We start from the raw sequence: 12,902 nt of genomic DNA, 5'->3' as shown, positions 1-12,902 counted from the left end.
GTGCGAGGCAAGTCGGTGTGGGCTGAATAGCGGCAAAGACGCGTCCAGGCCAGACTGGGTCCCGGGTCGGCAGCTGGGCGGGATTGACACCGAGTTGGCCGAGAAACACAAATCCATGAAATGGTAAATTTGGAAACGCCCGGACGGAACGTGGAAGGATGGAAGGCTGACTGCGCCTCACCTGTTGATCCCAGCCACAATAGATGGCTTACCTTATCTTATCTCGAAAAATGGATTGAATTGAGGTGGGGTGGAGTCTGCACTTCACCTTAGTCATCTCACGTGCCTCCGCAGCCCTAATTGTGCGCCGACGAAATTCGAAATTGGCTATCGGCCCCCGTAGCGAACATACCGAAATCGCCAACCCACGACGAGCGCCCGGAGTATTAGTCCATCGACAATCCTCTGCCTTCCTTTCTCGAGTCCCTTTGGTTGGAGCGTCGACATACTAACCACCGCCAAAATGCCTTCGGAAGCCGGTCACAGATGTGAGTAATTCGATGTCCAATCCCCCTGCTGCAAAAGTTTGCAATGTCGAACAGAGCCGCGCATTGCCTTGAACCCTGTGAATATGGTCAATCATCGAGCACTCTGAAGATATCACATTATGGTGTTTACATATTATGGAACTTCAACTGACATGATTCTCTGCAGTATACGTCAAGTAAGTTGCACCCAATCGATTTTCTACCCATCGGAACCGACGACGCAACTCGTGGATCTATACGACTGCGCCCATCACCTGGACAAACGATGCCTCAGCGACCCGAAACTTTGCGCGACGAAATGTACTTCAAACCGAAAGAATCGAAACTAACATGCGTTTCAGGGGACGTCACCTCAGCTACCAGCGTAGCCGTCACGTCACCCACTCCAAGACGAGTCTGATCAAGATCGAGGGAGTTGACGACACCAACGCCGCCAAGTATGTCACCCAATCCACGCCTTTTCCCCTCACAACGCCCGACACGAAACGGTGGCTAATATGAGAGCAGCTTCTACCTCGGCAAGAAGATCGCCTACGTCTACAAGGCCCAGAAGGAGATCCGCGGTTCCAAGATCCGCGTCATCTGGGGCAAGGTCACCCGCCCTCACGGTAAATACAGCCTCCTCCGATCGAACACTTCCCCCGCGAAACCGAGCCCTCAGCTAATACTAGGAAACAGGCAACTCTGGCGTCGTCCGCGCCAAGTTCTCCAACCCCCTCCCCACCCGCTCTTTCGGCGCATCCGTTCGCGTGATGCTCTATCCCTCGTCGATTTAAAAAACGGACTCATCATCGGACGGAGTTGGTATTTGAGGATGGATTCTGAATTGGTTGCATCGGTCCAGGCAAGGGCAAGAGCATAGTGCCTTGCTTGCTACAAAAAAAGGCATCAAATCAAACTCGTCAAACAACCACGCATGAAGGGCGAAACGCACAACCCGCCGAGAACCCTCCCCCACCCTGTTTTTTTCATCGAGACATGGGAATATGATTCTGCGTGATTCGACAAAAGAATGGAAGAGACGTTTGTGTACGGGTCGCGAAGAGTAGCCATTATTGTCGGGGGCTCGAGGACGGGGAAATGAAAAAAAATCAACAACTTGATGTTGCTGGCCGGCTACACAAACGCGATAACGACGAACGGTAGATCGGGCGGCATTAATGTCAGGTGTTTTCAAAAGACATGGCTCAGCGACGGTATTCAATGGTTTTTGCACAACTTCCCTTCGGCTCCCTCTTCATAAGCTGCCCGCGGCTTGTCCCCAGTCCTAGTCCAAATGTCTTGCTGCGAAGGCAGTCCCAAAGCCTCCATGTCCAAACTTTGCCAATGTGTGCTTGGGTGATGTACCTCAATGAGATTCAGTGACATACTCACAACACATATTTGGAACGATGCTGATACGCCCAATCTACCTTGCTCTCTCTATTCATGTGGACTGTGCGATTCGTGGAAATCCGGGGAAAGAAAGGCTGCCCTAATCTACTGTCATGTTCCCTGACTTTGATATCCCGTCCATCATCCAGGTTAGGTATTCAAAGCATCTCAGGTTTCCATCGAGCATCCCAGGAACCTTTCACTTTATGAGGACAATATCGCAAAGTGTCAAGGAGGTTTCCACTTGCGCCAGCAACCCTATGGCCCCAAAGTTCACAAGGGACACTTTTAAGAGGTGACGTCAAGGGCATTTCACTGACACGAAGCGGATCCATGGGGGCCGCTCCCACCCCGTCCCGGTATCCCGCAGCCGGGATATCTTCCGTCCATCTTCGGCAGATTTACCGCTTCGGTACCACGAACCGGGGGCCTCCGACCGAGGGGAGGTGATCTTCCGAAGATCTCCGCCTGGGCTTGCACTTTGTCGCCAGATTGGTTCAAACTCACTCCGATTCAACGCAACGGAGACTCGCCTGTGTGTTGCACATATTTAGATTGACATTGGATTGCAGGGGAGAAACGTAAAACGGAAAAGATCTAGGTGGGTACACGAGAACGTGGAAGCTGAACATCGTGAGACATGTCGACACGCATGCGCAAGCGGCTTATCCACCATTCATTGTCTACCTTAGGTACGACACGACATTCTAACGATGGGACTTTCCAAAAAGAACTCGACATTGACCTTAGAAAGACGAGAGAGAAAACAAGGCTCGTTTAAGGAACTGGCCCAAGGTGAAAGTGGGCATGAACCGACGGGTCACATCATATAATGGTGATTTCTTCCAGCCCAAAAACCAACTCATGCAAGTCACAATCTTCAACACAGCTCTAGTATGAATGTTTGATTTTTGTACATTATGCCATACACTATCTCCGCTTCACTATTCCATATGCCCCGTGTTGCATTCCGAAACTCCTAAACCCCGTGGAATGGGGGCCAACAAAGACTCACCAGCCTCAGCACCCTTTACCACAGGATCCATCATTCAATATCCTCCATCGCCCACGCGCTCACGCCCGCCCTCTCGACATTAGCCTTGAGCTTGTTCAGCACAGCCTGGCGCTTGGCCCGCTTCGCCATCAACTCCGACTTCTCCTCCCCGCTGAACCCGCTCAGCTTCTTGCGCGGAGGCGTGCCCGTGCCGCCGCGGCCGCCGTACGAGGCCACGGAGGACACCATGGAGTTACGCAGGGTTCCGGGCGACGCCATCACGGCAGATCGCTCGGGCGAGAAGAGGATGGAACGGCTATTCCTCTGGGGCGTGACCATCGGGGAGCCCTCGCGGCTGTTGACCGACGAGAAGCGGAGCTTGCGCATCTGGTTCTCGAGGACGTCGATGTCGCCGGATCGCTTCTCCACCATGCTGGTCATCTTGCCAATGGTCCGCATGACGGCCTCGACGGTAGGCATGTTGGAGGTGCCCTTTCCAGATGCGCTGTTCGCGGCGGCGATTCTGGTCTTCAGGATCGTCAAGGCCTCCTCGGCTTCGGCGAGAAGCTTGGTGAAGTTTGTGTATTCGCGACGCAGCTCGTTCTGCTGACTTGCCTGCTCGGTACTCAGAGGCAGAGAGCGACTGATGTCGGCTTGGTCGGGGTCCGTCTTCACCATAATGATCTTCTTAAGATCATCTTGCTTTGATCGGAGGCGAGACATTTCGCGGGCGAGCTCGTTGCACTCCTCAAGCTTCTCTTCAACGTCGTGAACACGACCATCCTCGAGGTCCTGAGCCAAAGATCTGTCAACGACTTCTCCGAGCTCATCAATCTCGCAGAGAACCCAACTGTCTGGGTTCTCGAGATCTTGCTTGCGTCGACCCCCGGCCTTGAATCCGATGTCGTGCCCCATGAGAAAGCTGGCAAGAGAGCGAGCATTCAGACCAAGGGTGTCGATCATCGAGTTAATGTCGCGATACACTGCCTCCACCTGGGCCGGGATGGTCTCCTTGGCTGACGGCACAACGTTTGAGTGGGCGATGAAGTCATCAAGCTTTAGTGTGGGCTCGATCTTGGAAGCAAGAATCTTCTGAATCTCATCATCCTCCTCGTCCTCCAGCGCCCTGGTCTCTTCGGCCTGCCGCCTTTGGCGCGCAAGTCTTTGCTGAGCAATGAAGTGATCATCGTTGGATTTGTTCCCGACAATGGATGACCCCATCTGCGAAGGCTGCTTTTTCTGGGCTGCAAGAATCTGAGATGCCATGCCCGGGGCACTAACCGAACGAGCAGACTCCTGGCGCATGATGCGGCCTGGCACAGCGCCACGGACTGGGCTGGGAGAGCGAGGGCTGGTTTGGGACGGTCGGGGGAACATGGGAGCATTGCGGCTCAGGTCACCAAACAACGATGCCCGCAGTCTCTCTTCCTCCGTCCGTGGAACGGAGTAGGTGCTGCTACTAACACCACCGAACGAGCTTTGCGGGGTCATGCCCGCCGTAGGGGTCATCGCCGTCATGGATGGGCTTTGATCCTTGGAGACAATGACGCCGCTGCCCTCAGACTCATCGTCGTCGTCCTCATCCTCAAGATCGGTGTCATGCTCACTATCAGGCACAGTCGGAATGGAAGGGAAGACAGGCTCCTTGGGCTTAGTGAGGAAGTCTGGCGGCAACGGAGCATCGTCTACTGCAGGTGTCGTGTTCTGAGGGGTATACGACCACGTTGCCGACGACAAAGATTGCTTGGGCATCTTGAGGAAGTCCGGAGCCGCAGCAGGTGCAGTAGATTTCGGCCGTTCAAGCTCCTCGGGCGAGGACTGGTCGTCTGCTGGCAAATGAAGCGCCGCCGAAGGCGTGGCAGACACTGCGGTCTTGCTAGGCTTGGGCGTGAGGAAGTCGGGTGGGAGAGGAGCTTCGTCGGCCGGAGTAGTGCTTCCCTGTGGCTTTGAAGGCTTGAGGAAATCAGGCGGTAGCGGAGCAGCGCTGGCTGCCTTCGTTGACGTTGCCTTTGGCGTAGTAAGGAAATCGGGAGGCAGAGGCGCATTGTCCACTTGAGGTGAAGCCTTACTTCCACTGTCTGAAGGAACATTTCCGGTGCCCGAAGAAGACGAGGAATCACCAAGAGGATATGAGTTTTTGCTAGTCGTATCAGGGGGAAGAGGAGTGCTGGACTCGGTCTTGACCTCTGGTGTCTTCTCTGCCGGCTTCGCAGAACCAAACAAACCTCCAGTCGCTGGCTGAGAAGGGAATCCAAACAAGCCGCTTTTGGGGGCTGATGTTGAAGTCGGTGGGAAACCAAATTTGGAAGGCGCTGGAGTCTCTTTTGGCGTTGTGGATTGGCCAAGGCTGAAGACCGATTTGGGCTTCGGTGTTTCTTCGTTCGATTCTGTGGTCGTTTCCTTAGGAGGAGTCTTCGTCACGGCGCTTCCCAGTGCAGAGCCGAAGTTGCTGCCAAACAGAGAGGATCCGCCAGGGGTAGAAGGCTTCTCATCATCGTCCTTGGCAGAGGGATCTGCCTCGAAGGTGGTTCCCAACTTGAAAGGCTGGCTGAAGGGATTGCTAGTCGCCGGGCCAGTCGAGCTCGGGGGAGGGAACGCGGTATCCTTAGAAGCCGTGCCCAGTTGACCCCCAGAGCCGAATGGACTTGACGAAGTCTTGCTGGAGAAAACACTACCACCCTCGTTGCCCTTATTTGCAAGGGAACCAAAGCCACCAGAGCTAGCAAAGCTAGAGAATCCCCCAGACGCAGGTGCAGGTTTGGCTGCTGATGCACCGCCGAACACACTCTTATTCTCGGATGTTCCGAAGCTACTAGGCTGGCCGAACGCCGGTGACGCAGACGTGTTCGCACCAGATGCTCCGCCTGACGCCCATGGAGAGGACTTCTGTCCAAGCGACGACGACTGACCAAAACCGACTGATGAAGGCTGGCCAAACGCCGGACCTGATGAGGAAGCAGCTGGTGTCCCAAAGGCGCTGCCACTGCCGAACGCTGACTTGGGTGCAGCCGATGGCGTAGCAGAGGGGGTCCCGAAAGCGCTTCCGCTACCAAACGTCGACTTGGGTGCATCCGATGAAGCAGCGGAAGGGGCCCCAAAGGTACTACCACTGCCAAACGCTGATTTGTTTGCAGCTGGAGTTGTGGCGGAAGGGCTTCCGAAAGAGCCGCCAGTGCCGAACGCTGATTTTGTTGCGGAGGCCTGAGCAAAAGGAGAGCCAGATGTAGCTGAGCTGCCCCCAAAGGGGCTACCGCTGCCGAACGTAGATCCAGAGGCTGCGGGAGCGGCGGGAGCGGCGGAAGACGTCGTCGCAGCGCCCCATGGTGAAGCCTTAGATCCCAGGGCTGACGAGCCACCAAATGTAGGGATCTTGGATCCACTGGAACCGAATGGTGAGGCCTTTTGGCCTGAGCCCAAGGCGGATGCCGAACCGAAGGCCGGGGTGCTCGAAGGAGCGCCAAATGCTGATGTGTTCGAAGCTGGGGCCGTCACCGGTGCTGCTGCTGGTGTCGAGCTGGATGCGCCCGCAGGGGGCGCGGAAGTATCAACCGCGGCCATGCCAGGGTATGTCGTGCCATGCCTGATGGAGTCCTCGTAGATAATCCACCATGAACTCAGTACACCCTCGTTGTTCAGCACCCACAAACCCGGCACTGGGCCGGGAGAATCTTCAATCTCTTCATCGGCGGGCAAGGGCTTGTATACCTTGTCCTTGGCTGAGAGATCAAGGGCAACACCGATGGGGATGGTGTTTTCATAGCTGTCATTCATGGGCAGAGAGGCACGTTTCGAGTCATCGGCCAGTTCTGTTGTGGTAAAGACGCCGGCGGTGTCGACTGGATGATCAGAAGTCAGGGGTGACTTCGCCCTACTGAGGAGGCCGATGTCTGGGGAGACGGTCGATGCCACGATGAGGAGATCTGAAAGGTTGGGAGGGAATTCCTTGAGCCTCAATATTGAGTGATGAGGCGGCTTTTCGGCGCCAAACGGGTCGACGGGGTCGTTCAGCTTCTGGAAAGTGAAATCTGATGGCAGCTTTCTTGTAATGAGATGGTATACTGAATTTGGCGGGGACTCCGAAGTTGATGTGTGGATGGCGAGGAAAAGATGATTTTCCAGCCAAGTCAGAGACGATACTGTAGTCAATTAGTTCAGCATGGTTGCGCGTTCCGTCAGCTCGAGAACCTACCGTGAGCATTCGACACGTTTGATGGCCGCGGGATCTCGCCCTTGGCCTCACCCTCAGGGGTCATTTGGAAAATGGTCCCGTCCGCCAAGCCCGCCACCAGCTGCTTTCCTTTTGTGCTCCAGCTTATGCAGCTAACCTGTGCTTTCAGAGCATTGCTGACTGACCTCTCCTTCAGGTTCGCCATGTGCAGGTTGCCGTTATTCGTCACAATGGCGCACAGTTCCGCCTTCTCGATCGTGGGGTTCGGGAAGAGCGCCCTCAAAGTTTCGCCGTTCGTCGCAAGCTCGAACGCAGCTTTCGTGGCACCCTGGAGCAGGCTTTCCACTTCGTATACCGCGAGACCGCCTCCGCTCTCGGCGGAGAGGATCAGGTAGTTCTCGTCGGCGCTGAAGGCGAGCTGCGACACCCTCATAGGCATGGGCAGCTTGCCCTGCGGCTGGAACGCGCGGACATCGGAATCGCCTTCCTTTTCACCCTCAAAGCCCTTGCGCACGGAGTCAGTCGAGGTGATGGTGATACCGTCGGGTCCGGCGGCGGCGACGAGGCCTCGGCGGGAGGCGATGCTGATGAGCGAGGCGGTATCGGCGGGCGGCGGGGACCAGGCGGATGTGAGTCGGAGCTTCGCGTCGCCTGCAATCGACTTGAAACCAAGCGCCTGAATAGATTTACATGGTGAGCCTCGAACTTTCAAAAGACAGCGGCATCGACGGTGTCGGTGACCAGATCTCACCTCGGTCTGGATCACCTCCAGCTCGGGGCCTTGAGTCAGTCCTCCTCCTCCTCCGGCCGTGGCATTTCCTTGGTTCGCGAAGCTGAAAGCCATGACTGTTGCGACGTGACCGGCTTGTGGAGGGAGGACGTGTAAGTCAGGGTGGTCCTTCGCATTCGCTGGAGGGGTCGCGTTTGTTGATAAGAGTTTTCCCCTTGTGCTTCTTTTCTTTTTCGTCTTCTTGTTGCCCCTCTTCTATTTCTTGCTGTTGTTAGGGTGCTTCGCGCTGCACTCAGCTTGGGGGGTGTTGTTGCTTGAGCCACGAGGTTTGGCTATGTTGCTGCTGTCGCAACCGGCAGCTATGGGATAAAGAGAAGGAAAATAGCTGGATGAAGCCTGGCTAATCGCCTCAAATCTGGAAGGAAATAAGTATTATGACGTGCCACACGTGGAAACGCGATGCAATTGGGTGCAAAGCAGAGAGACAGGCGCCAGTCGAGATGCGTAAAAGAGTCTTGCACCTTTGGCTCGTCTTTTGGCCTGGGACTTTTTTTCAGGAATGGCTACCTAAAAATTCCCAGCTCTTTGCTTGGCCCATCCCCCCGTTCCCCGGCCGGTCGCCTGCCAATCCCTCCAAATGTTCGAGTCACGTGCGGTGAGCTTCGGTTTAGCTCAGATCTGGGGCTCTCTCTGTCCAATCACTGCTGCCTCTGGCAAGCTACGTCGAATGTCAGGGTGCCTTGCAGGCGTGCAGGAGCTCCCAGGCCCCCCCCAAACAGCGGCAACGACCATCGAAGGCAGCTTTTAGCCTCGTCATCCAGCTCTACCTTACCGTTTACCGCGTCCACCTTCAACCTCACTCGATCCCCACCTCATCTGTCGACGACTTCTCCTCGAACCCAACTTCGACTGCCACGACTGACGACCACAAACTACTTGAACGAATTCGACGGTTTCTTACATACACAGGATAGCGACCGGGGTTTCCAGACAAGGCAGCAGCAACGATGCCCGGCTTCGACTTCTCAAACTACAACCGCAATGCGGCCCTCCACGCCCGAGGTGTCCCCCTCCCCAAGGCGACGAGCACAGGTACCACCATCGTAGGATGCATATTCGACGGCGGTGTTGTGGTCAGTACCCTCCATTCGATTCACGTCTTTGAGCAGCGATGGCAACCTTTGGGATTCGCCTGGTTCCCCTCCCCCCCTTCTCCCACCCCGATAGCATCCCTCGCCTTCAACCGCAGCAGCTAACAGAGCGAGGTGCACTCTAGATTGCCGCCGATACAAGAGCAACTTCCGGTCCCATCGTCGCCGACAAGAACTGCGAAAAGCTGCACTACATCGCTCCCCAGATTTGGTGTGCAGGAGCCGGTACCGCCGCCGACACCGAGTTCACCACGGCAATCATATCCTCCAACCTCGAGCTCCACGCCCTCTCCACGGGCCGCAAGCCCCGCGTCGTCACCTGCATGACCATGCTCAAGCAGCATCTCTTCCAGTACCAGGGCCACATTGGTGCCTACCTCGTCGTCGCCGGCGTCGACCCCACGGGAACCCACCTCTTCACCGTCCACGCCCACGGTTCCACCGACAAGCTCCCCTACGTCACCATGGGCTCCGGCTCCCTGGCCGCCATGTCCGTCTTCGAGACCCAGTGGAAGCCGTCCCTGACCCAGGACGAGGCCGTCAAGCTCGCAAGCGATGCCATCCAGGCCGGTATCTTTAACGATCTCGGCTCCGGAAGCAACGTCGACGTCGCCATCATCACAAAGGACAAGACCACCCTCAAGCGCGGCTTCGTCAAGCCCAACGAGCGTAGCGCTAAGCTCAAGAGCTACGCCTTCCAGAAGGGCACCACGGCCGTGCTCAACGAGAAGATTATCAAGAAGAACGAGATTGGCCGCTACGTGAGCGTAACGGAGGTGCCGGCCGGTGAAGCGATGGAGGTTGATACCTAGATGCATGATGTTTACGAGGCAACTGGAGGTGGAGGGGTTCTTAAGACGTGCTGAATGAAGTACTCCCATATCGGGAAGATTCTGTACCAATACAATGATGGCAATAGACGAGACTGACGCAAACCATTTCCCCCCAAAGTGCCAACTTCCCATCACTATTTTGACATGGAACAGCATCGATAATTTACTTAACAGGGGCTTCGATAGCCGCTGACTGTGGATGCTTCCACAAGACTTTGGTCAACATCCATTCCTCTTGACATAGTACGGCCATTCGACCTCTTGCTAGCAGTTTATGCCAATTCAAAGTGGTTGCTCAACAGTTTGATTTCGAAAAATTTGATCCATTGGCTACACTACCGCAACTGGGTAGGCAGACGCATTTTGTACGACAAAAGGAATCCCCATGAAGTACCCTATGAAGAGAGCCATTGCTTCCCTCCCAGAATAAAAAAGACAAAAGTGGTATATACATAGGAATCAAGGGTATGTTCGATCAAGGTCTGGACACACAGAAAGGACCCATCACTTTTTTGTCCCTATGTCACAAACCCAGAGCCTCTCCAGGACCCAAATCCCTCGCACACATTGTTAGAACAAAGTAGGGAGAGGCGTCCTTATTCCCCCCCCTCTCTTAGGTCACACTTTTTGAGACCTCGTTGAATACAGAAAATGGCACAATTCCTAGCCTCTGAGTTTTTAAATGCCCAGTAAAAACAGCTGCACTCCGCAGAGCCAGTCTTCCGAAACTCCGAAGATGCGGGGTATGAAGGTGATGTGTTGATGCAAGTGGTCATGATCCATGAAATGCCGCTAGACGCTCCGCGCAAAAAGAACTTCAAAAAGACTCATCGCTAGCCAGTCTTAATGCCGAACATGGTGCGCGTCCTCGACTTGCTGCGGGCATTCTTGGCAGGCTTGTCTTCGTCATTGTACTTTGACTTGTGAATCCTGTGATGGCGCTTGTCAATACCAATATTCCGTTCCCTTGGAGGGCTACATGTAAAACATACCAGCTGTTGCCGACCATGTTCATCCCTTTGGCCTCAGCTTGTCTATAAAAGCCAGCGGCCTTCTTAAGGTTCTTCTTGCAGCCAACTCCTTGAGCGTAGCAAAAGCCTGCTTCGGCCAGTGCATCTACATCGCCCCAAGCTGTTCACACCATTAGCTTCATGAATCCGTCAAGAACATGCAATCTCAACTTACATCCAGCGATCTCAAAGCATCTCAGGGCAAGAGCCTTGTCCTGCTCGATACCCCATCCATTCATATGGCTCACACCCAACTCATAGATGCTGAGTGCGAACTGTGCCTTGCGAGTTCTTCTCTCCATGGCATCCACAAACTTTCCTTCCTTGACATGGTCCTCGTCATCAGCGATTTCAAGGCTGGCACATTCAGCTGCTTTACGCAGCCACTCAACACCCTCCCGCTGGTTGGGCCGCATACCCCAGCCGTGTCTGCATGCCAGCGCATACAGAAGCATACCTGTCGGGTTGCCTCCCTTCGCTGCATGGCGAAGATGGTAGGTGGATTCCTTCACTGAGCCATTCTCATGGCATTCAATACCCTTGGCTAGGTGATCCTCCGGAGACATGTCTGAAGCTGTCGGGGCACCTGATGCCAATGAGCGAGCCGCCTTGACAGTGCTGTTAGAATCACTGGTAGTTGACATGGCAGTCTGACCACGAGCAGCAGTATCGTGGGCCTGAGAAACAAGGGCACGACCCCGAGAATCCTCCTCTGAAGCCCGGCTCTCGGTCGATGGACGGCTGGGATTGGGGGATGGCTGCGGGGCCGGGCCACCGCGATCGAGACTGCGCTTTCCTTGCTCGAAGGAAGGCTTGCCCAAGCTGAGGTTATCGGGCTCTGCTGAGCTAGATGGCCGAGTTGGCGGAGATGGGGGTGCTCCGCGTTGGATAGCTTGCACGTTGCTTGGAGCAGTCACGGGCTGCTCCCATTGAAAGGAAGCTTGCGGGTGAGGGTCGAGAGGAACAGATCGCTGCACGATCTTGCCTCGGGGAAGTGAGTACTTGGAATAAATGTACGAAGGAGCGGCCTTGCCATCGTCATGCACATGGTCGGGGAAGCCCTCGCTGTTCATGCTAACAGGAGTATTGGCAGAGTCGTCATTCGCAAACATGAATGACGGTTGGCTGTCGGATGAGGCCTGACGCGTTGGGGTCTCCAAACCAGGTGTGCCGGCTCGGCTCATGGGCCTCGAAAAGTTGAAGGATGGTCGCGGTAATGGCATGGAGGCGTCGGAGCACACGGAAGGTGAGCGTTGGAAAGGACCTGGGTTCAGGTTGGGTGACGCATTTGACGCCGCATAAGCGCTGCAACTTGAAAGTTTGCGCGGGGGCAATGATTGAACAGAGTTGCTCATGGCGTCGCTAGTATTTTCGAGGGGAGAAGACATGGAGGTCGCCGATCGTGCTGTGAAGCTCGGTCGCGGAGGAGCCAAGCCAGGTCCATCAAACGAGTGTCCTTTTGACTTGCCAGGCGATCCATTTAATGAATTTTCGCGTGACCGTGCTGGCGAGAGCAGAGGTAGTGAATGATCTTTTCGTGAAGGCGAGGTTTGCAAGTGAGAGTCGTTCGTGGGGTGTTCCATTGGCGTAGGGGACTGCTCTCTTCTTGCGCCAAAGTACGTCTCATCCTGGTGTTCCTCCATCGAATCCAATACTCGTCCACGCATCATGTCGGGCAGGGGCGTTGGGAGAGGCTCGTTCTCGTCGGGAGTAGGCGGAATGCGGCTCATTCGAGGGTGCACCGAGACCGGTCGATCTTTCTCAGACGGGAAGGCGTCCTCTACCTCGGTTCTAAGTCCCAATCCTGGGTTTTGAAGCTCAGGAAGTGGCATCTCGTCGGATCCTGAATCATTAGACATAGAGCGAAAGTAGTCTGATCGGCCCTGTACGACCAAAGGACTTTCAGTCGTCAGAGGTGGCAGTCTGCTCATGCGCCTTCCTTCGCCGCTCGCGGCAGCTTGGAGCTGCCTCGCCAACAGGCGACTCTGAAGAGCGAAGGCATCGAGAGGTGACAATTCCGGGGGTGCCTCGCCTGCGACATGGAGTCTAGGGGATCGTAAAGGTCTCGAAACGTTGGACATGCTCGAGGGCGCCCGAAGGTCGATGAAGTTTGGGCGTTGCGGCGACATGGTCGGTCGATTTCGAATCGCGTGT

The 12,902-nt window shown here is 55.3% G+C and overlaps 5 protein-coding genes across 5 annotated transcripts; 3 read left to right on the top strand and 2 right to left on the bottom strand.

Moving 5' to 3' along the window:
- Positions 1-120: 120 nt before the first annotated feature.
- CLUP02_05326 (60S ribosomal protein L33-A) lies at positions 121-1,264 on the top strand (the record flags this gene model as incomplete). The annotated part of the gene is made up of 6 exons (XM_049284334.1): positions 121-123; positions 344-488; positions 655-664; positions 830-925; positions 996-1,096; positions 1,167-1,264. 6 exons carry the CDS (start codon positions 121-123, stop codon positions 1,262-1,264), a joined length of 453 nt encoding a protein of 150 aa, XP_049141477.1.
- A 711-nt stretch (positions 1,265-1,975) lies between these two features.
- CLUP02_05325 (uncharacterized protein) lies at positions 1,976-2,762 on the top strand (the record flags this gene model as incomplete). Its single annotated transcript, XM_049284333.1, has 5 exons — positions 1,976-2,133; positions 2,189-2,308; positions 2,354-2,397; positions 2,464-2,543; positions 2,613-2,762. 5 exons carry the CDS (start codon positions 1,976-1,978, stop codon positions 2,760-2,762), a joined length of 552 nt encoding a protein of 183 aa, XP_049141476.1.
- A 145-nt stretch (positions 2,763-2,907) lies between these two features.
- On the bottom strand, positions 2,908-7,868 carry CLUP02_05324 (uncharacterized protein; the record flags this gene model as incomplete). Its single annotated transcript, XM_049284332.1, has 3 exons — positions 2,908-6,992; positions 7,046-7,700; positions 7,776-7,868. 3 exons carry the CDS (start codon positions 7,866-7,868, stop codon positions 2,908-2,910), a joined length of 4,833 nt encoding a protein of 1,610 aa, XP_049141475.1.
- An 893-nt stretch (positions 7,869-8,761) lies between these two features.
- CLUP02_05323 (proteasome subunit beta type-7) lies at positions 8,762-9,717 on the top strand (the record flags this gene model as incomplete). Its single annotated transcript, XM_049284331.1, has 2 exons — positions 8,762-8,887; positions 9,031-9,717. 2 exons carry the CDS (start codon positions 8,762-8,764, stop codon positions 9,715-9,717), a joined length of 813 nt encoding a protein of 270 aa, XP_049141474.1.
- An 854-nt stretch (positions 9,718-10,571) lies between these two features.
- CLUP02_05322 (uncharacterized protein) lies at positions 10,572-12,877 on the bottom strand (the record flags this gene model as incomplete). The annotated part of the gene is made up of 3 exons (XM_049284330.1): positions 10,572-10,668; positions 10,731-10,869; positions 10,924-12,877. The coding sequence occupies 3 exons, from the start codon at positions 12,875-12,877 to the stop codon at positions 10,572-10,574; spliced, it is 2,190 nt and encodes a 729-aa protein (XP_049141473.1).
- Between the last annotated feature and the right edge of the window lie 25 nt (positions 12,878-12,902).

The sequence above is a fragment of the Colletotrichum lupini genome, chromosome 3, assembly GCF_023278565.1.
Source record: "Colletotrichum lupini chromosome 3, complete sequence".
Classification (NCBI taxonomy): domain Eukaryota; kingdom Fungi; phylum Ascomycota; class Sordariomycetes; order Glomerellales; family Glomerellaceae; genus Colletotrichum; species Colletotrichum lupini.
This window is presented reverse-complemented; position numbering and strand designations above follow the sequence as displayed.